Source organism: Scyliorhinus canicula, chromosome 11 (genome assembly GCF_902713615.1).
Source record: "Scyliorhinus canicula chromosome 11, sScyCan1.1, whole genome shotgun sequence".
In the NCBI taxonomy this organism is placed as follows: domain Eukaryota; kingdom Metazoa; phylum Chordata; class Chondrichthyes; order Carcharhiniformes; family Scyliorhinidae; genus Scyliorhinus; species Scyliorhinus canicula.
The window spans coordinates 23,132,408-23,153,888 of NC_052156.1; the positions used below are offsets into that span (position 1 = coordinate 23,132,408).

Here is a 21,481-nt window from a genome sequence, read left to right on the forward strand (position 1 = left end):
ACATTCAGGTTTTGTGATAAATGGGCAGTTGATTGGAGAGAAGAAAATCGAAACTAACAAGAAAATAAACACATACTTTGGAAAGTTTGGAATTGTGAATGACAAAACCGGTGTGAAAGTTGAAGTATCGACACAAACAATTACAGTTTTTCATGGTGAAGATAAGATTATTTTCCCCTGGTCAGCAACAGCATATTTAGCAAGAGAGAGGTATGCATGGTTTCTGGCAATAACACAGCAATATCAAAAACCAGTTGGTGACAACATACTAATTTACTTTAATTCTCACAAAAACCCTTGCACTGTCAAAGTAATTTATACAACTGATGCCTTGAGTAGCCACTCGGTTAACTTTGCAATTTTTGAATATTTGAACAACATATAATGGAAAAAAGTTTGCAAAAAGACAAATAAGAACCATAATAATAATAATTTTATTGTCACAAATAGGCTTACATTAACACTGCAATGAAGTTACTGTGAAATGCCCCTAGTCGCCACATTCCGGCGCCTGTTCGGGTGCACAGAGGGAGAATTCAGAATGTCCAAATTACCTAAATTCGGGATTTGTGGGAGGAAACCGGAGCACCCGGAAGAAACCCATGCAGACACGGGGAGAACGTGCAGACTCCTGCAAGACAGTGACCCAAGCCGGGAATCGAACCTGGGACCCTGGAACTGTGAAGCAACAGTGCTACCTACTGTGCTACCATGCTGCCCTGATGTGATTACACATCAGGCAGAATTGCAATATTATTATAATAACAAAACTAAGTGACGAGTCATGATATTGGATACCTGAAGGATGGTTAATCTGATTGACAGTCATTTCAGAGTGGGTGGGCACAGATTTAAAGTGAGTTGAGAAAAACCATTTTCACACAATGAGTGGTTATGACTTGGAATGCACTGCATGAGTGTGGTGGACGCAGGTTCAATTGAGGTTCAAGAGGGAATTAGATGATTAGTGGAGAATAAAAATATGTTGGGTTAGAAGTAGATGGTTTCCTCCCACAGTCCAAAGATGTGCAGTTTAGGTGGACTGGATACGCTAAATTGTCCCTTGATAGGGTTACAAGGATAGTGTGGGGGATTGGTCCTAGGTTAGGGTGCTCTTTCAGAGGGTCGGTGCAGACTCGATGGGCCGAATGGTCTCCTTCTGCACTGTAGGGATTCCATGATCTAATCTTAATAATACCTGATTAAATGATCATTCAGAGAGCCGATGCAGATACGATGGGCGGAATGGCCTCATTTTGCCCCATCAACAATTCTGGGCGGGGTTCTCTTCTCCCTCCGTGGCATGTTCTGCAGCAGCGGAGGGCGGGTCGCCAGTGGCCGACGGTGGGATCTTCTGGTCACGCCATTGTCAATGGCACCCCTCATCGCCACAAACCCACGACGGGTGTGTACCATTGGCGGGATCATAAGATCTCGCCAGCGTGATCGGCAGAAAATCCCGCTCAGTGTGATTCTGTGGAAAAAATTTGGAGATGGCTATTTTAAAAGAAATTTTAATTCTGCTTCATCACACATTTAGGGGATGCAGTGGCAGAGTAGTATTGTCACTGGACTAATAATCCAGAGACCCAGAGTCATGCTCTGGGCACCCGGGTTGAAATCCCGCCATGGCAGATGGAAAAATTTGAATTCAATAAAAATCTGGAATTAAAAGTCTGAAGGTAGCCATGAAACCATTGTGGACTGTCGTAAAAGCCCATCTGGTTCACTAATGTCCTTTAGGGAAGGAAATCTGCCATCCTTACCTGGTCTGGCCTACATATGACTCCAGACCCACAGCAATGTGGTTGATTCTGAAATGCCCTCAGGGATGGGCAATAAATGCTGGTCCTGTAACACCCACATCACATGAACAAATAAAAAAATTTTTAAGAAATGTCCTAAACCAATTTCCATACAATGGATGATTAGAAAATTCAACGTTCATGTTTCCCTCTTAGGGCTTGAGCACCAGTGTCACTCATACTTGCTTGACATTAATGTTGGGAGGATGTTGTATCAAGAGCAGGCCTCCCTGCTTTCAGGATGCTGTGCTTTCCTCTCCTTTACAGCTTTCCTCTCCTTTGCAACTTTCTTAAGACTGCACAATTCATCATTTCTAATATCCATTTCCTAGTTTCTCGATCTCAATCGTGAAAGAAAAGAATCTCACACTAACGATGGGCGATGATGCAACATTTGTTATTGTGCTACATCGAGTCTGGAAAAATCACCCTCTGCACCGAGACTTTCTGGGATTTTATACACTCGACAGCCACAGGCTCTCAAATAGGACCCATGGATTAATTGGTATGTAGCACATTCACTTTATTAATGTCATAGTTAAATACTGAGCAACTCTAAAAGGGGGAAGTGCTTTTATAAACTTCTTTGCATGAAAAACCTATGAAACTCCAGCACCATATTTAGTGATGACTGCAGAATATGTTTGTCCCAAGGGCAGTAATTTCCATCCTTCACTGTAGTTTATTCCGGTTAAGGAGATTTCAATTCCAGAACTCATACCTAATGGAAATTATGATTTTCGCCCCCATTTTTGGAAATATCTATTCCAAACTTTATTTTAAATCGATTGAAGCGGCAAATTAATTATTACGTTAATTTTATACAAAACCAAATTACAAAACCAAATGAAAGGGCAGCACGGTAGCATGGTGGTTAGCATAAATGCTTCACAGCTCCAGGGTCCCAGGTTCGATTCCCGGCCGGGTCACTGTCTGTGCGGAGTCTGCACGTCCTCCCCGTGTGTGCGTGGGTTTCCTCCGGGTGCTCCGGTTTCCTCCCACAGTCCAAAGATGTGCGGGTTAGGTGGATTGGCCATGCTAAATTGCCCGTAGTGTCCTAAAAAAGTAAGGTTAAGGGGGGGTTGTTGGGTTACGGGTATAGGGTGGATACGTGGGTTTGAGTAGGGTGATCATTGCTCGGCACAACATCGAGGTCCGAAGGGCCTGTTCTGTGCTGTACTGTTCTACAACCAAAGTTCCCGCACAAGTAAAGGAATTGCACTATGAAGAAAACTGAAATTCTTGGTTTTATCACAAAATTTAGCATCTGTTTCTAAACTCATTCTACGCTTATGAATTGTTCGGTCCTCCTCACTGATGGAATAAACTAAGTTTGCATTATTATCCTTCGGCATTCAGTACGCTGTACTGTATTTGTGGCTTTCCAGTTAAATTAATTAATTTTTATTTTGACACAGGCCAGTTTTATCATGAAGTAAATGCTGAGATATATAACATTCGCCCTGGCTTAGATCAAGGCAAACCTGACGCAACAATGATTGTAAAAGGTCACAAACTCAGGGTGACAAGGTAATGTTGCTAAGACAATATTAGCAATTTTGATGTATCCTATGTGTGCGTGGGTTTCCTCCGGGTGCTCCGGTTTCCTCCCACAGTCCAAAGATGTGCGGGTTAGGTGGATTGGCCATGCTAAATTGCCCGTAGTGTCCTAAAAAGTAAGGTTAAGGGGGGGGGGGGTTGTTGGGTTACGGGTATAGGGTGGATACGTGGGTTTGAGTAGGGTGATCATGGCTCGGCACAACATCGAGGGCCAAAGGGCCTGTTCTGTGCTGTACTGTTCTATGTTCTATCTAATAATTGCAATTCTTTGCTACATTTCTTACATACATTTTATTGATGATTTTAATTTCAGGGGTAACCAGAAAGATTACAGACTTGACCCGAAGCGAGGTACCAATATCCCATGCTGGTTTGTTCACTACAACGGGAAAGGACTTATTGATGGAATTCCCACTGACTACGTTGTCACTTCTTTATTTGACTCGTTATATTCATAACCTGGGAGCAGATGGTGAAAGTTCATCCGTTTAGTATCCCTTGCATGGCTTTATTGGTCAATCACATTATATGTCAAATACATACAGATTAAAAATTGTAAATCTACAAGCATTTCCTATCTCTTTATATAAATTCCATTGTTCATTTAAATTGGAATCTGTTTATGTAAGATGACCAGATTTATTTTGGCTGTGTGTCAGCAATGGAATGACGAAGAGCCGCCTGAGACTCAACGGCGAATGGGTCTGGTGTTGTTTCCAGAAAAACGCTGCCTTTGTGCAATCCAAAATATTTGATCGAGCGATATGCACAGAATATGCCAATAATAAATTTACCATGTTAATTTTAAACAAACTTGTCACTTCTGTTATTCTTTATCACACATGGAATGTTGCTGTTCATTTCCCCCATGTTCAGATTGGTGGTGCCAGAGGTGAGTGCTCCCCTGCAGTTCCCAGCCTAGCCGCTTGGTGCTGGCAGAGGGGCATGATCCCCTGCAGCTCCCAGCCTGGCCGCTTGGTGCTGGCAGAGGGGCGTGATCTTCTGCAGCTACAGGCCTGACCACTTGGTGGTGGCAGAGGGGCATGATCCCCTGCAGCTCCCAGCCTGGCCGCTTGGTGCTGGCAGAGGGGCGTGATCTTCTGCAGCTACAGGCCTGACCACTTGGTGGTGGCAGAGGGGCGTGATCCCCTGCTGCTCCCAGTCTGGCCGCTTGGTGCTGGCAGAGGGGCGTGATTCCCTGCAGCTCCCAGCCTGGCCGCTTGGTGGTGGCAGAGGGGCATGATCTTCTGCGGCTACAGGCCTGGCTGCTTGGTGCTGGCAGAGGGGTGTGATCCTCTGCAGCTACAGGCCTGGCTGCTTGATGGTGGCAGAGGGGCATGATCCTCTGCAGCTACAGGCCTGGCCGCTTGCTGGTGCCAGAGGGGCGTGATTCCCTGCAGCTACAGGCATGGCCGCTTGATGGTGGCAGAGGGGCGTGATTCCCTGCAGCTACAGGCCTGGCCGCTTACTGGTGGCACAGGGGTGTGATTCCCTGCAGCTACAGGCCTGGCCGCTTACTGGTGGCAGAGGGGCATGATTCCCTGCAGCTACAGGCCTGGCCGCTTACTGGTGGCAGAGGGGTGTGATTCCCTGCAGCTCCCAGCCTGGCTGCTTGGTGGTGGCAGAGGGGTGTGATTCCCTGCAGCTCCCAGCCTGGCTGCTTGGTGGTGGCAGAGGGGTGTGATTCCCTGCAGCTCCCAGCCTGGCTGCTTGGTGGTGGCAGAGGGGTGTGATTCCCTGCAGCTACAGGCCTGGCTGCTTGGTGGTGGCAGAGGGGTGTGATTCCCTGCAGCTCCCAGCCTGGCTGCTTGGTGGTGGCAGAGGGGCATGATCCCCTGTAGCTCCAAGCCTGACCACTTGGTGGTGGCAGAGGGTCATGATCCCCTGTAGCTCCAAGCCTGACCACTTGGTGGTGGCAGAGAGGCATGATCCCCTGCAGCTTCCACCCTGGTCCCTTGGTGGTGGCAGAGGGTTTGATCTGCTGCAGTTCTCAGCCTACCACTTGGTGGTGGCAGAGGGGCATGATCCCCTACACTTCCCAGCCTGGCCGCTTGGTGGTGGCACAGGGGCCTAATCCCCTGCAACGTCTGGCCCCTTGGGCGTGATCCCCTGCAGCTCCTGGACTGGCCATTTGGTGGTGACAGAGGGGTGTGATCCTCTGCAGCTACAAGCCTGGCCCCTTGGCGATGCCAGATAGGCATGATGCCCTGCAGCTCCCAGCCTGGCCGCTTGGTGGTGGCAGAGGGGAATGATCTCCTGCAGAACAAAGAAAAGTACAGCACAGGAACAGGCCCTTCAGCCCTCCAAGCCTGTGCCGACCATGCTGCCCATCGATATTAAAATCTTCTACACTTCTGCGGTCCGTATTCCTCTATTCCCATCCTATTCATGTATTTGTCCAGATGCCCCTTAAACATCACTATCGTCCCTGCTTCCACCACCTCCTCCGGCAGCGAGTTCCAGGCACCCACTACCCTCTGTGTAAAAAACTTACCTCGTACATCTCCTCTGAACCTTGCCCCTCGCACCTTAAACCTATGCCCCCTAGTAATTGACCCCTCTACCCTGGGAAAAAGTCTCTGACAATCCACTCTGTCTATGCCCCTCATAATTTTGGAGATCTCTATCAGGTCACCCCTCAACCTCCTTCGTTCCAGTGAGAACAAACCACATTTATTCAACCTCTCCCCATAGCTAATGTCCTCCATAACCAGGCAACATCCTGGTAAATCTATTTTGCACCCTCTCTAAAGCTTCCACATCCTTCTGGTAGTATGGCGACCAGAATTGAACACTATACTCCAAATGCAGCTCCCAGCCTGGCCGCTTGGTGATGGCAGACAGCGTGATTCCCCCTGCCGTTCCCAGCCTGGCCGCTTGGTGGCGGCAAAGGGGCGTAATCCCCTGCACTTCCCAGTCTCGCCGCTTGGTGGCGGCAGAGGGGTGTGATACCCTGCACTTCCCAGCCTGGCCGCTTGGTGGCGGCAGAGGGGCGTAATCCCCTGCACTTCCCAGCCTGGCCGCTTGGTGGTAGCGGAGAGCGTAATCCCCTGCCGTTCGCGGCCTGGCAGAGGAATAATCCCCTGCAGTTCCCATTCTGCCGCTTGGTGATGGCAGAGGGGAGTGTTCCCCTGCAGCTCCCCGTCTTGCCCGTGGGAGGCGGCAGAGCGGCGTCATTTCCTGCAGTTCCCAGCCTATCCCCTAGGTGATGGCAGAGGGGCGTGATCCCCCTGCCGTTCCCAGCCTGGCCGCTTACTGGTGACAAAGGAGTAATCATCTGCAGTTCCCATCCTGCCGCTTGGTGATGACAGAGTAGCGTGATCCCCTGCTGCTCCCAACCTGGCTGCTTGATGGTGCCAGAGAGGCATGAAGTTCGCAGTCTGGCCGCTTGGCATCCAGCCTGGTCGCCTGGTGGTGGCAGAGGGGGGTGGTGCCCCTGCAGCTTCCGCCCTTGCCGCTTGGTGGCGGCAGAGGGGCGCGATTCTTTGACGCTCTTCTGCCTGGCCGCTTGGTGGTAGCAGAGGGGCGTGATCCGCTGCAGTTCCCAACCTGGCCCTTTGGTGGTACCAGAGGGGCGTGATCCCTGTAGCTCCCAGCCTGGCCACTTGGTGGTGGCAGAGGAGTGTGATTCCTTGCAGCTCCCAGCCTGGCCGCTTGGTGGTGTTGGCGAGTGGAAGCCCCTGCAGCTCAGATCTTGGCCGCTTGGTGGTGCCAGAGGGGCGTAATCGCCTGCAGTTCCCAGCCTGGCCGCATGGTGGTGCTGAGGGTCTATGATTCATTGCGTCCCCCGCTCCCCAGCCCCGGTTGCCTGGTGATGGTGAAGCGGCTCCGTGGCTCCGGCCTGTTTCTCACCGATTTCCTGTAACCCGAGTCGGCCGAGGCATGAATGAAGACGGCGTTGCGGAAAGCGCTGAGAGTCCGCGGCCTCCCGCACGCCCGCACCGACACTGAGCGGCGATGGAGCGGTACCTGGTCATCCGAACGGTGGGGAAAGGCAGCTACGGGGAAGTGCAGCTGGTCAGACACGGCAGGGACGTGAGACAGGTACCGAGCGGCGGAGAGAGGCGGGGGCCGCCCGCCGCCCCCCCCCCCCACCCCCACCCTGACCCCCACCACCCCCCACCCTGACCCCCCCACCCCCCCCACCCTGACCCCCCCACCCCCCCCACCCTGACCCCCCCACCCCCCCCACCCTGACCCCCCCACCCCCCCACCCTGACCCCCCCACCCTGACCCCCCCACCCCCCCCACCCCCCCCCCCACCCTGACCCCCCCCCACCCCCCCCACCCTGACCCCCCCCACCCTGACCCCCCCCACCCCCCCCACCCTGACCCCCCCCACCCCCCCCACCCTGACCCCCCCCACCCCCCCCCACCCTGACCCCCCCCACCCCCCCACCCTGACCCCCCCCACCCCCCCACCCTGACCCCCCCCACCCCCCACCCTGACCCCCCCCACCCCCCACCCTGACCCCCCCACCCCCCCCCACCCTGACCCCCCCACCCCCCCCCACCCTGACCCCCCACCCCCCCCCACCCTGACCCCCCCACCCCCCCCCACCCTGACCCCCCCACCCCCCCCACCCTGACCCCCCCACCCCCCCCACCCTGACCCCCCCACCCCCCCCACCCTGACCCCCCACCCCCCACCCTGACCCCCCCCCCCCCCCCACCCCCCCCCACCCTCACCCCCCCACCCCCCACCCTGACCCCCCCATCCCCCACCCTGACCCCCCCACCCCCCACCCTGACCCCCCACCCCCCACCCTACCCCCACCCCCCACCCTGACCCCCCCACCCCCCACCCTGACCCATATACCCACCCCCCACCCTGACCCCTATACCCACCCCCCACCCTGACCCCCCCACCCTGACCCCCCCCACCCCCCCACCCCTGACCCCCCACCCCCCCCACCCTGACCCCCCCCCACCCCCCCACCCTGACCCCCCACCCTGACCCCCCCACCCTGACTCCCCCCCCCACCCCCCCACCCTGACCCCCCCCCACTCCCCCACACTGACCCCCCCCACCCCCCCACCCTAACCCCCCCCCACCCCCCCACCCTGCCCCCCCCCACCCCCCCACCCTGCCCCCCCCCACCCCCCCACCCCCCCCACCCTGACCCCCCCCACCCCCCCACCCTGACCCCCCCCACCCCCCCACCCTGACCCCCCCCACCCCCCCACCCTGACCCCCCCCACCCCCCCCACCCTGACCCCCCCCCCCCCACCCTGACCCCCCCCCCCACCCCCCCACCCTGACCCCCCCCCACCCTGACCCCCCCCCCACCCCCCCACCCTGACCCCCCCCCCCACCCCCCCACCCTGACCCCCCCCTCCCCCCCACCCTGACCCCCCCCCACCCCCCCACCCTCACCCCCCCCCACCCTGACCCCCCCCCACCCTGACCCCCCCCCACCCTGACCCCCCCCCCCCACCCCCCACCCTGACCCCCCCCACCCCCCACCCTGACCCCCCCACCCTGACCCCCCCCCCACCCCCCCACCCCCCCACCCTGACCCCCCCCCACCCCCCACCCTCACCCCCCACCCTGACCCCCCCCACCCCCCCACCCCGACCCCCCCCCACCCCCCCCACCCTGACCCCCCCCCACCCCCCCCACCCTGACCCCCCCCACCCCCCCCACCCTGACCCCCCCCCACCCCCCCCACCCTGACCCCCCCCACCCCCCCCGACCCTGACCCCCCCCACCCTGACCCCCCCCCACCCCCCCCACCCTGACCCCCCCCACCCCCCCCACCCTGACCCCCCCCCACCCCCCCCACCCTGACCCCCCCCCACCCCCCACCCTGACCCCCCCCCACCCCCCCACCCTGACCCCCCCCACCCCCCCACCCTTACCCCCCCACCCCCCCCACCCTGACCCCCCCACCCTGACCCCCCCCCACCCCCCCAACCTGACCCCCCACACCCCCCACCCTGACCCCCCCCCCACCCCCCCACCCTGACCCCCCCCCCCACCCCCCCACCCTGACCCCCCCCACCCCCCCACCCTGACCCCCCCCCACCCCCCCCCCCCCCCACCCCCTGACCCCCCCCCACCCCCCCACCCCCCCACCCTGACCCCCCCCCCCCCCACCCCCCCACCCTGACCCCCCCCCCACCCCCCCCACCCTGACCCCCCCCCCCACCCCCCCACCCTGACCCCCCCACCCCCCCACCCTGACCCCCCCCCCACCCCCCCACCCTGACCCCCCCCCCACCCCCCTTACCCCCCCCCACCCCCCCCCCTGACCCCCCCCCCCCCCCCCACCCTGACCCCCCCCCACCCCCCACCCTGACCCCCCCCCACCCCCCCACCCTGACCCCCCCCACCCCCCCACCCTGACCCCCCCACCCCCCCACCCTGACCCCCCCCACCCCCACCCTGACCCCCCCCCACCCCCCACCTGACCCCCCCCACCCCCCACCCTGACCCCCCCCCACCCCCCCACCCTGACCCCCCCCACCCCCCCCCACCCTGACCCCCGCCCCACCCCCCACCCTGACCTCCCCGCCCACCACCCCCACACTGACCCCCCCCACCACTTGACCCCCCCCACCCTGACCCCCCACCCCCCACCCCTGACCCCCCCCACCCCCCACCCTGACCCCCCCCCCCACCCCCCCACCCTGACCCCCCCCCACCCCCCCCACCCTGACCCCCCCCCACCCCCCCACCCTGACCCACCCACCCCGAACCCCCCCAACCCTGAACCCCCCCCCACGCACCCCCCACCCTGACCCCCCCCCACCCTGACCCCCCCCCCACCCTGACCCCCCCCACGCCCCCCACCCTGAACCTGTCCCCCCCCCCACCACCCCCACCCTGACTCCCCCCCCCACACCCCCCCGAGCCCTGACCCCCCCCCCACACCCCCCCGACCCTGACCCCCCCCCCCCCCCCCCACGCCTGACCCCGCCCCCCACACCAACCCCCCACCCTGACCCCCCCCCACCCCCCCCACCCGTGACCCCCCCCCCACTCCCCCAACCCTGACCCCCCCCCACCCCCCCACCCTGACCCCCCCCCACCCTGACCCCCCCACCCTGACCCCCCCCCCCCACCCCCCCCCCACCCTTACCCCCCCAACCCCCCCCCTTACCCCCCCCCACCCCCCCACCCTGACCCCCCCCCACCCTGACCCCCCCCCACCCCCCCACCCTGACCCCCCCACCCTGACCCCCCCACCCCCCCCAGCCTGACCCCCCCACCCCCCCCACCCTGACCCCCCCCCACCCTGACCCCCCCCCCACCCTGACCCCCCCCCACCCTGACCCCCCCCCCACCCTGACCCCCCCCCCACCCTGACCCCCCCCCCCCACCCTGACCCCCCCCCCACCCTGACCCCCCCCCACCCTGACCCCCCCCCACCCTGACCCCCCCCACCCCCCCCCCACCCTGAACCCCCCCCACCCCCCGCCACCCTGACCCCCCCCACCCCCCGCCACCCTGACCCCCCCCACCCCCCGCCACCCTGACCCCCCCCACCCCCCCCGCCACCCTGACCCCCCCCCCACCCCCCCGCCACCCTGACCCCCCCCACCCTGACCCCCCCCCCACCCTGACCCACCCTACCCCCCCCACCCTGACCCCCCCCACCCCCCATCCTTACCCCCCACCCCCATACTGACCCCCCCCACCCCAATACTGACCCCCCCCCACCCCCCATCCTGACCCCCCCACCCCCCATCCTGACCCCCCCACCCCCCATCCTGACCCCCCCCACCCCCCATCCTGACCCCCACCACCCCCCCACCCTCACCCCCCCACCCCCCCCACCCTGACCCCCCCCACCCCCCCCACCCTGAACCCCCCCACCCCCCACCCTGATCCCCCCCCACCCCCCCACCCTGATCCCCCCCACCCCCCCACACTGACCCCCCCACCCTGACCCCCCCCACCCCGACCCCCCCACCCCCCCCACCCTGACCCCCCCACCCCCCCCCCCCTGACCCCCCCACCCCCCCCACCCTGACCCCCCCACCCCCCCACCCTGACCCCCCCACCCCCCCACCCTGACCCCCCCACCCTGACCCCCCCACCCTGACCCCCCCACCCTGACCCCCCCACCCCCCCACCCTGACCCCCCCCCACCCTGACCCCCCCCACCCCCCCACCCTGACCCCCCCCCACCCCCCCACCCTGACCCCCCCCCACCCCCCACCCTGACCCCCCCCACCTGACCCCCCCCACCCCCCCACCCTGACCCCCCCCCCCACCCCCCCACCCTGACCCCCCCCACCCCCCCACCCTGACCCCCCCCCACCCCCCCCACCCTGACCCCCCCCACCCCCCCCACCCCCCCCACCCTGACCCCACCACCCCCCCCACCCCCCCCCACCCTGACCCCCCCACCCCCCCCACCCTGACCCACCCTGACCCCCCCCACCCTGACCCACCCTGACCCACCCTGACCCCCCCCACCCTGACCCACCCTGACCCCCCCCACCCTGACCCACCCTGACCACCCCCACCCTGACCCACCCTGACCCCCCCCACCCTGACCCCCCCCCCCACCCTGACCCCCCCCCCACCCTGACCCCCCCCACCCTGACCCCCCCCCACCCCCCATCACTGACCCCCCCAACCCCCATCACTGACCCCCCCAACCCCCATCACTGACCCCCCCCAACCCCCATCACTGACCCCCCCACCCCCCATCACTGACCCCCCCACCCCCCATCACTGACCCCCCAACCCCCCATCCTGACCCCCCCACCCCCCATCCTGACCCCCCCCCATCCCCCATCCTGACCCCCCCCACCCCCCATCCTGACCCCCCCCACCCCCCATCCTGACCCCCCCACCCCCCATCCTGATCCCCCCACCCCCATCCTGACCCCCCCACCCCCCATCCTGACCCCCCCACCCCCCATCCTGACCCCCCCACCCCCCATCACTGACCCCCCCAACCCCCATCACTGACCCCCCCACCCCCCATCCTGACCCCCCCCACCCCCCATCACTGACCCCCCCCAACCCCCATCACTGACCCCCCCCCCCCACCCCCCATCCTGACCCCCCCCACCCCCCATCCTGACCCCCCCCACCCCCCATCCTGACCCCCCCGCACCCCCATCCTGACCCCCCCCGCACCCCCCATCCTGACCCCCCCCCATCCTGACCCCCCCCCACCCCCCATCCTGACCCCCCCCACCCCCCATCCTGACCCCCCCCCACCCCCCATCCTGACCCCCCCCACCCCCCATCCTGACCCCCCCCCCACCCCCCATCCTGACCCCCCCCCACCCCCCATCCTGACCCCCCCCACCCCCCCCATCCTGACCCCCCCCCCCACCCCCCATCCTGACCCCCCCCCCCCACCCCCCATCCTGACCCCCCCCACCCCCCATCCTGACCCCCCCCCCATCCTGACCCCCCCCCATCCTGACCCCCCCCACCCCCCATCCTGACCCCCCCCCACCCCCCATCCTGACCCCCCCCCCACACCCCCATCCTGACCCCCCCCCCACCCCCCATCCTGACCCCCCCCCACCCCCCCATCCTGACCCCCCCCCACCCCCCATCCTCATTAACACTACACCCTGTTTGCTCCATCCGATGCCAATGCTTATGTAGTTACATTGTATATCTTGTGTTGCCCTATTATGTACTTTCTTGAGTTTTGTTTAATTCCCTTTTCTTCCCATGTACTGAATGATCTGTTGAACTGCTTGCAGAAAAATACTTTTCACTGTACCTCGATACACGTGACAATAAACAAATCCAATCCAATCCAATCCCAGATGAAATCTCAATCCCAGATTGACCCTCAATCCCAGACTGAATCTCAATCCTAATCTGATCCTCAACCCCAAACTGAATGTCAATTCCTTTTGATCCTCAATCCCAGACTGATCCTTAATCCCAGATTAAATCTCAATCCCAGACTGAACTTCAATCTGATCCTAAATCCCAATCTGATCATCAATCTTAATCTGATCCTCAATCCCAGAATGAATCTCCATCCCAGACAAAATCTCAATCCCAATCTGATTCTCAATCTGAACCTCAATTTCAACCTGATTTTCAATCCCAGATTGAATCTCAATTCAATTTGATCATCAGTCCAAGAATGAATCTGCATCCCAGACTGAATCTCCATCCCAGACTGAATCTCAATCTGATCTTCCATCTTAATCTGATCCTCAATTCCAAATTGAATCACAATCCCATTCTCACCCTCAATCCCAATCTCATCCTCAATCCCAATCTGATTCTCAATTTCCATCTGATCCTCAATCCCATTCTGAATCACAATCGCATTCTGAATCTCAATCCCATTCTGAATCTCAATCCCATTCTGAATCTCAATCCCATCCTGAACCTCAATCCCATCCTGAACCTCAATCCCAGACTGCATCTCAATCCCAGACTGCATCTCAATCCCAGACTGCATCTCAATCCCAGACTGAATCTCAATCCCAGTCTGAATCTCAATCCCAGATTATATCTCAATCCGAATCTGATTCTCAATCTGATCCTCAATCCCACACTGAATCTCAATCCCAAACTAAATCTCACCCCAATCTGATCCTCAATCCCAGACTGAATCTCAATCCCAGACTGAATCTCAATCCCAGACTGAATCTCAATCCCAGACTGAATCTCAATCCCAGACTGAATCTCAATCCCAGACTGAATCTCAATCCCATATTATATCTCAATCACAATCTGAAAATCAGTCTGATTCTGAATCCCAGTCTGAATCTCGATCCCAATTTGAACCTCAATTTCAGACTGATCCTCAATCCTAGGTTGATCCTCAGTCCCAGATTGAATCTAAATCCCATTATGATCCTCAATCCCAATCTGAACCTCAATCCCAGATTGAATCTCAATCCCAATCCCAATCTGATCCTCAATCCCAGACTGATCCTCAATTCCAATCTGATATTCAGTGCCAGTTGAATCTCAATCCCAATCTAATATTCAATCCCAGATTGAATCTGAATCCCAATCTGATCATCAATCCCAATCTGAACTTCAATTTCAGATTGAATCTCAACCCCAGACTGAATCTCAGTCCCAGACCGAATCTTAATCCCAGATTGTATCCCAATCCCAGACTGAATCTAAATCCCAGACTGAATCGCAATCTCAATCTGTGCCTTAATCCCAGATTAAAACTCAATCCCAATCTGATCCTGAATCTCAGATTGTATCTCAATCCTGATCTGATGCTCAATCACACTGATCAATCGCAATCCCAGGTGTCTGCTCAAATATCACTCTGTCAGGCACAGCTCCAGCCAGAACTCTGACCAAATACTAATTATATAGAAACAATAAACAGTGGACGGTGGAAATATAATCAGAAAATACTGGAGTGACTCAGCAGCAGTTGACATTTCAGGTCAATTACTTTTTGTCAAAGATGGAAAAGGTTAGAAATGTAATAGGTTTGAAACAAGTTTACAGCCTTTTGGTTCAATGTTGAGTTCTATTGTTTTTGCTGGTATATTTTTCTTTTTGTGTTTATTGTTTTTGGTCAGCAGCCATTAATGTTTGTTCTGTTGCCATTTACAAGTTATTTCGACTCACTATTTGGTTTCTTGCTCCATTGCCACCACTTTTTAGTCTTGCATTATCATTTAATCTCTCCTGCCTCCCATCCGGTCAAAGACCTTTCCTTTAATTTTAACACCTGTTCCTGTACTTGTTTAAAATTGTTACGTCTGCAGTAACCAAAGATTTATAAATAGTGACAAAGATTACAAGAGCAAATGGCTATGTTGAAATTGTATAACTTGCATTGTTCTCAGTTGGGGTATTTTGCAAAGGGTCTGAGTATTGCACTATAGGATGTGATGGCATTGGAGTGAGTGCAGAAAAGATTCATGAGAATGGTTCAGGGGTTGAAGGACCTCAGTCATGTAGATAGGCTGCATAAGTTGGGACTATTTTCCTTGGAGAGAAAGATTGAGTGGAGGTTTGAGAGAAGTATTCAAAATGACGGGGGTTCTGGACAGAGTGAGGAGGAGAAACGAGGTCCGCGCTTGAAAGGATTGAAAACGGGAGAGACAGAGATTTAAATTGGTAAGAGTAGCAAAAACGACACGAGGAGAATATTTTATTTACACAGGGGTGGTTACTGGAATGCGCTGCCTCAGAGTTTGAAGGAGGTAGCTTCAATTGAAGCATTCCAAACTGTTATTTGAAATGGAATAACGTGCAGGGTTATGGGGAGGTGATGAGGGGATGGCATGTGGTGCATTGATCATCTGGAGAGCTGGTGCATAGCCTCCTTCTGCTCTGCAACAATTCTGTGATCCCGTCCCTATCCTTTCCCGATTCTGAGAAAAGGTCATCAACTTGAAACAGTAACGTCACAAATGCTGCCAGACCACTTACATGCGGAACTATCTTGCACATTTTGCATTGATACAGACTGATTATTGAGTTATCTGTCACAATGGACAGTATAATTAGTATAACTTCACTGGAAGCATTTGTACAGTGATTGCATTGTGCACAGCGATCTCCTATTTTCGCAGAGTTGGGGAGACTCCACTGATCTTTGACAATGACTGTGGGGAACCAGATGTGGTGGTTCTGTCCCTTTTTCCAACAGAGTTGGGGGGGGAGGGTGGGGTAGGGGACAGGATTCACACTGGAGGGAAGCCTGAGCTCAGCAGGGTTGAGGGGTCTGAGTGTTGAGGGATTCGAGGATCTAAAAAGCACCTGGACAAAGTCCCAGAGAACTAAGACGGGCCTTCTAACCAGCCCACCGCTTCTAAGATAATAGACGTGGTTTTGTGGCAACTTTATTTTAATGCCTTAACACCATTTGTTGCAAAGTGGAGCAGATTTTGCTGCTGCCTGAAGCACTGTAAGTAATGTCTGTTCATACAGTATGTCTGAGCACAGTGCTCAATTGTCAAGTGTCTTTTTATCTGCTTTAGCCATCATTGACCACAAACATTTGGCTAAGTAAATCAAAGCTGGGTTCTTGCATTAGAAAGGAGAATGTTTGTATAGATTGCTGTTTTATCAAACCAACAATTACTTTCCAATAACAGAACAAAGTTTTGTAGGAAAGATTGTCACAGTCTTAAAGCAATTCCAATACTATCAGATCAAATCAAATTCCAACAATTTTGAATTGCTGAGAAACTAAATATGCTGTTCGCCTTTCAGTATAAATGGTCCCCTTTGAAATTTGGTATTTTTTTGTCTGTCCCGATTGTGTGCAAGGCGAAAAGCTTTGACAGCATGTCTCTTTTTTTCAGTACTATACAGCACTTTTATTTCTATAAGATTCCATTGTAGTGCAGATATAAACAAATATACATGCACATTCAAGTGTTGCATGGGCTGTTTTAAAAGGAAGAAAAATAACAATTAAAAATTCCAGTCTCTTCAGACATCTTGTTTTATTTTATTTTTAAAAAAAATTTAGAGTGTCCAATTAATTTTTTTTCCAATTAAGGGGCAATTTAGCGTGGCCAATCCACCTACCCTGCACATCTTTGGGTTGTGGGGGCGAAACCCACGCAAACACGGGGAGAATGTGCAAACTCCATACGGACAATGACCCAGACCAGGATTGAACCTGGGACCTCAGTGCCGTGAGACTGCAAATCCCACTGCGCCATCGTGCTGCCCTTTTATTCTAACTTCATTTATTAATCTAATTTTTTTCCCGGTTGGATATTGTCATATGTACCGAGGTACAGTGAAAAGTATTTTTCTGCAAGCAGCTCAACAGATCATTAAGTACATGAAAAGGAAATAAAAGAAAATACATAATAGGGCAACACAAGGTACACAATGTAACTACATAACACCAGCATTGGGTGAAGCATACGGTGGTGTAGTGTTAATCAGGTCAGGCCATAAGAGGGTCGTTTAGGAGTCTGGTAACAGTGGGGAAGAAGCTGCTTTTGAATCTGTTTGTGCGTGTTCTCAGACTTTTGTATCTCCTGCCCAATGGGAGAAGCTGGAAGAGTGAGTAGGCCAGGTGAGAGGGGTCTTTGATTATGCTGCCCACTTTCCCCCGGCAGTGGGAGGTGTAGATGGGAGGCAGGTTCGTGTGATGGACTGGGCTGTGTTCACGACTCTCTGAAGTTTCTTGCTGTCTTGGGCTGAGCAGTTGCCATACCAGGCTGTGATGCAGCCAGATAGGATGCTTTCTATAGTGCATCTGTAGAAGTTGGTAAGAGTTAATGTGGACATGCCGAATTTCCTTAGTTTCCTGAGGAGGTATAGGTGCTGTTGTGCTTTCTTGAAGGTAGCGTCGACGCGGGTGGACCAGGACAGATTTTTGGAGATGTGTACCCCTAGGATGTTGAAACTGCTGACCATCTAGACCACGGCCCCGTTAATGCTGACAGGGGTGTGTACAGTACTTTGCTTTCTGAAGTCAATGACCAGCTCTTAAGTTTTGTTGGCATTGAGTGATAGATTGTTGTCACTGCACCACTCCACTCGGTTTTCAATCTCCCTCCTGAATTCTGACTCGCGTTATTCGAGATACGGCCCACTATGGTCGTATCGTCCGCAAACGCGTGGATGGAGTTGGAATCAAATTTTGCCACGCAGTCGCGTGTGTACAGGGAGTATAGTAGGGAGCTAAGTACGCTGCCTTGCGGGGCCCCTGTATTGAGGATTATTGTGGAGGAGGTGTTATTTATTCTTGCTGATTGTGGTCTGTGGTTAGAAAGTCGATCCAGTTGCAGAGTGAGGAGCCAGGTCCTAGGTTTTGGAGCTTTGATGTGAGCTTGGCTGAGATTATGGTGTTGAAGGCGGAGCTGTAGTCAATAAATAGGAGTCTGATGTAAGAGTCCTTCTTGTCGAGATGCTCTAGGGATGAGTGTAGGGCCCAGGAGATGGCATCTGCTGTGGACTGATTGCGGTGGTATGCGAAACCCTTCCAGTGAGGGATATGTTTTGGGCTTGGAGGATGGAATTGCCCATCATCTGGGATCAGCAACGAATGACATGCAAGCCCAGCAACATAGCCTGATAGCTGGGAGTTCAAGGTTTTTAATAAATCCCCAAATATTGAAGTGCACCCCTGCACACCAAGCAGTGAGCTTTGGTTATGGTGGTTTATTTTGGTTTAATGAGCTTGCATTTGGTTGATTGACAGTCACATAACATTAGGTTCACATTGCCAGCTCCGAGAGCTTATGCCATTAACCTGTTATGACCTCATGTTTATAGTCAACAGGAGCACCAGGCAGCTGTTGTTCATGAAGGGTTTTCTGGTAAGAAGGGTTGAAAAAACTGAGAACAAAGAGGGTCTTTGCAGTCTCATAAGACTCCCAGATTGGAACCTCAGCCATGTGAAAAAGACAATGTGAACTTAGTACAGGTGGGGCCAAACTTTGCTGAAAAAATATTAGCGTCTCAATGATGCACTCTGGTGTAAATGCACAATTGGCCATTAGCTTTGGGCAATGAAGGGTAACCCTGTGAATTGCAAATCGCCCCGATGTTATCATCTCACACTTAACCTTCCTGGGATTTTACTGAAGTTCCTGCATTTCCTGATTCCAATGACTGACAGATTAAAGTCACATAATTTCATGGTTCTCCTCATACGGCATAAAGTATCTAAAATTAGGAGTGTCCAGACTTTCAAAACCAGCGAGTTGGCTGCAATATTCTGCCGAAATAGAAAGCTGCTCCCCAGCAAGAAGCTTGCACTCAAAAATTCAATGTAATTGATTACAACAGCAAGTCCATCCTACTGACACAAGAAATGGAAACAGGAGTGGGCCATCTGGCCCCTCTAGCCTGCCCTGCCTTCAATATGATCATGGCTGATCTATGCCAACCTCAACTCCCTTTTTTGTGCCATTTCCCCATAGCTCTCTATTCCTCGATCTGTCAAATATTTATCCACTTCCACATTAAATAGTTCTTTTTTTAAAAATAATTTTTATTGAAATTTTTGAAAATGTATAACAAAACAATAATAATAACAATAATAAACACCCCCTGACCCGTAACAACGCATATAACGAGCCCCCCCCCACCCCCCCAAACCCGATGAACAACAAAATAAATTAAATTAACAAAAACAATATCCCCCTGAACCCCCCCCTCCCCCCCCGGTTGCCGCTGCTGCTGACCTAGTTCCCTATCGCTGAGCCAGAAAGTCGAGGAAAGGTTGCCACTGCCTAAAGAACCCTTGTACCGACCCCCTCAGGGCGAATTTGACCTTCTCCAGCTTAATGAATCCCGCTATGTCATTGATCCAGGTCTCCACGCTTGGGGGGTCTCGTATCTTTCCATTGAAACAAGATCCTCCGCCGGGCTACTAGGGACGCAAAGGCCAAAACACCGGCCTCTTTCGCCACCTGCACTCCCGGCTCCACCCCAACCCCAAATATCGCAAGTCCCCAGCCTGGCTTGACCCTGGACCCTACCACCCTCGACACCGTCCTCGCCACCCCCTGCCAGAATTCCCCCAGTGCCGGGCATGCCCAAAACATATGGGCATGGTTCGCTGGGCTCCCCGAACACCTAATGCACCTGTCTTCACCCCCAAAAAACCTGCTCATCCTCATCCCGGACATATGAGCCCTGTGCAGTACCTTGAACTGGATGAGGCTAAGCCTCGCACATGAAGAGGAGGAGTTCACTCTCTCCAGGGCATTCGCCCTCAATCTGCTCCCCCAGCTCCACTTCCCACTTAGCCTTCAGCTCCTCTACCGACGCCTCCTCCACCTCCTGCATCACCTGGTAGATGTCAGACATCTTCCCATCCCCGACCCACACCCCCGAAAGCACCCTATCCCTTACCCCCCACGGAGGCAGCAAAGGGAACCCCTCCACCTGCCGCCTAGCAAACGCCTTGACCTGAAGGTACCTGAACATATTCCCCAGGGGGAGCTCAAACTTCTCCTCCAGCTCACCCAGGCTCGCAAACCTCCAGTCAATGAACAGGTCTCCCAACTTCATTATGCCCGCCTTGTGCCGCCCCAGGAACCCGCCATCAATGTTCCCTGGGACAAACTGGTGGTTCCCCCGCAGCGGGGCCTCCACCGAGCCCCCACTTCCCCCCGTGATGCCTCCACTGCCCCCAAATCTTGAGGGTAGCTGCCACCACCGGGCTCGTGGTGTACCTCGTTGGAGGCAACGGCGCCGTTACCAGTGCCTTCAGGCTCGTGCCTCCGCAGGACGCCATCTCCATCCGTTTCCATGCTGTCCCCTCCCCATCCATTACCCACTTGCGTATCATCGAGACATTAGCCGCCCCATAGTACCCAGAGAGGTTGGGCAGCGCCAGCCCCCCTCCATTCCTGCCCCGCTCCAAAAAGACCCTCCTCACCCTCGGAGTCCCATGCGCCCAAACAAATCCCGTGATGCTGCTGTTCACCCCTCCGCGAGGCCCAGGATCCGCAAGTTCTTCCTCCTCGACCGAAACTCCATCTCCTCAAAACGATCTTGCCACTTTTTGTGGAGCGCCTCGTGCATCTCCACCTTCCCCACGAGGGCCGAGACCTCATCCTTGCGCTCAGAGGCCTGCTGCTGCAACTCACGGATCTCTGCACCCTGGGTTGTCTGGGTCTCCAGCAGCTTACTTGTAGTAACTTTCAAAGAGTCCAGCAACTCCACTTTCAGCTCCGTAAAGTAGCGCAGAGGGCCGCCTGCTGCTCCTGCGCCCACTGCCTCCACTCCTCGGGGGCTCCACCGGCCGCCATTTTTTCCACCTTCCCCCGCTTATCCAGGGGAGCTGCTGCCGTTTTTTTCCTCGCCCCACTCCGGGTCCGCACCATAAATCCCGGGGATATTACTCCAGACACCTTCACACACCGTGAATCGTTGAACCAGCGCCGTTTCGGGCCCTTAAAAGAGCCCAAAAGTCCTACGATAGCGGGAGCTGCCGAACGTGCGGCGTAGCTCCGCATTGCCGCCACCGGAAGTCCACATTAAATAGTTCTAATGATCCAGCCTTCCCCACCTTCCGGGGCAGAAAATTCCAGAGACTCACCACCCCCTGCGAGAAGAAATTTCTACGCACCTCAGTTTTAAATGACCAGCCCTTTATCTTGTAGGTATGTCCCCTTGTTCGAGACTCTCCCAGTGAAAACATCTCGCCATCTACCCTGCCAAGCCCCCTCAGGGTCTTATATGTTTGAATAAGGTCACCACTCAC

General features: G+C 56.3%; 2 protein-coding genes across 19 annotated transcripts in view; both read left to right on the forward strand.

Moving 5' to 3' along the window:
* LOC119973916 (inter-alpha-trypsin inhibitor heavy chain H3-like) overlaps positions 1-4,178 on the forward strand; it is a 149,226-nt gene extending 145,048 nt beyond the window's left edge. For all 18 annotated transcript variants that reach the window (XM_038812536.1, XM_038812540.1, XM_038812539.1 and 15 more), the window contains 4 exons: positions 9-210; positions 2,138-2,310; positions 3,224-3,335; positions 3,679-4,178. In XM_038812536.1, coding sequence (XP_038668464.1) covers positions 9-210; positions 2,138-2,310; positions 3,224-3,335; positions 3,679-3,823 — 632 coding nt within the window. In that variant the 3' untranslated portion in view covers positions 3,824-4,178. The remainder of the gene's footprint in view (positions 1-8; positions 211-2,137; positions 2,311-3,223; positions 3,336-3,678) is intronic.
* A 2,364-nt stretch (positions 4,179-6,542) lies between these two features.
* The window catches only part of nek4 (NIMA-related kinase 4), a 64,232-nt gene continuing 49,293 nt past the window's right edge, over positions 6,543-21,481 (forward strand). The window contains 1 exon segment of the mRNA XM_038812557.1: positions 6,543-7,409. Coding sequence (XP_038668485.1) covers positions 7,323-7,409 — 87 coding nt within the window. The 5' untranslated portion in view covers positions 6,543-7,322.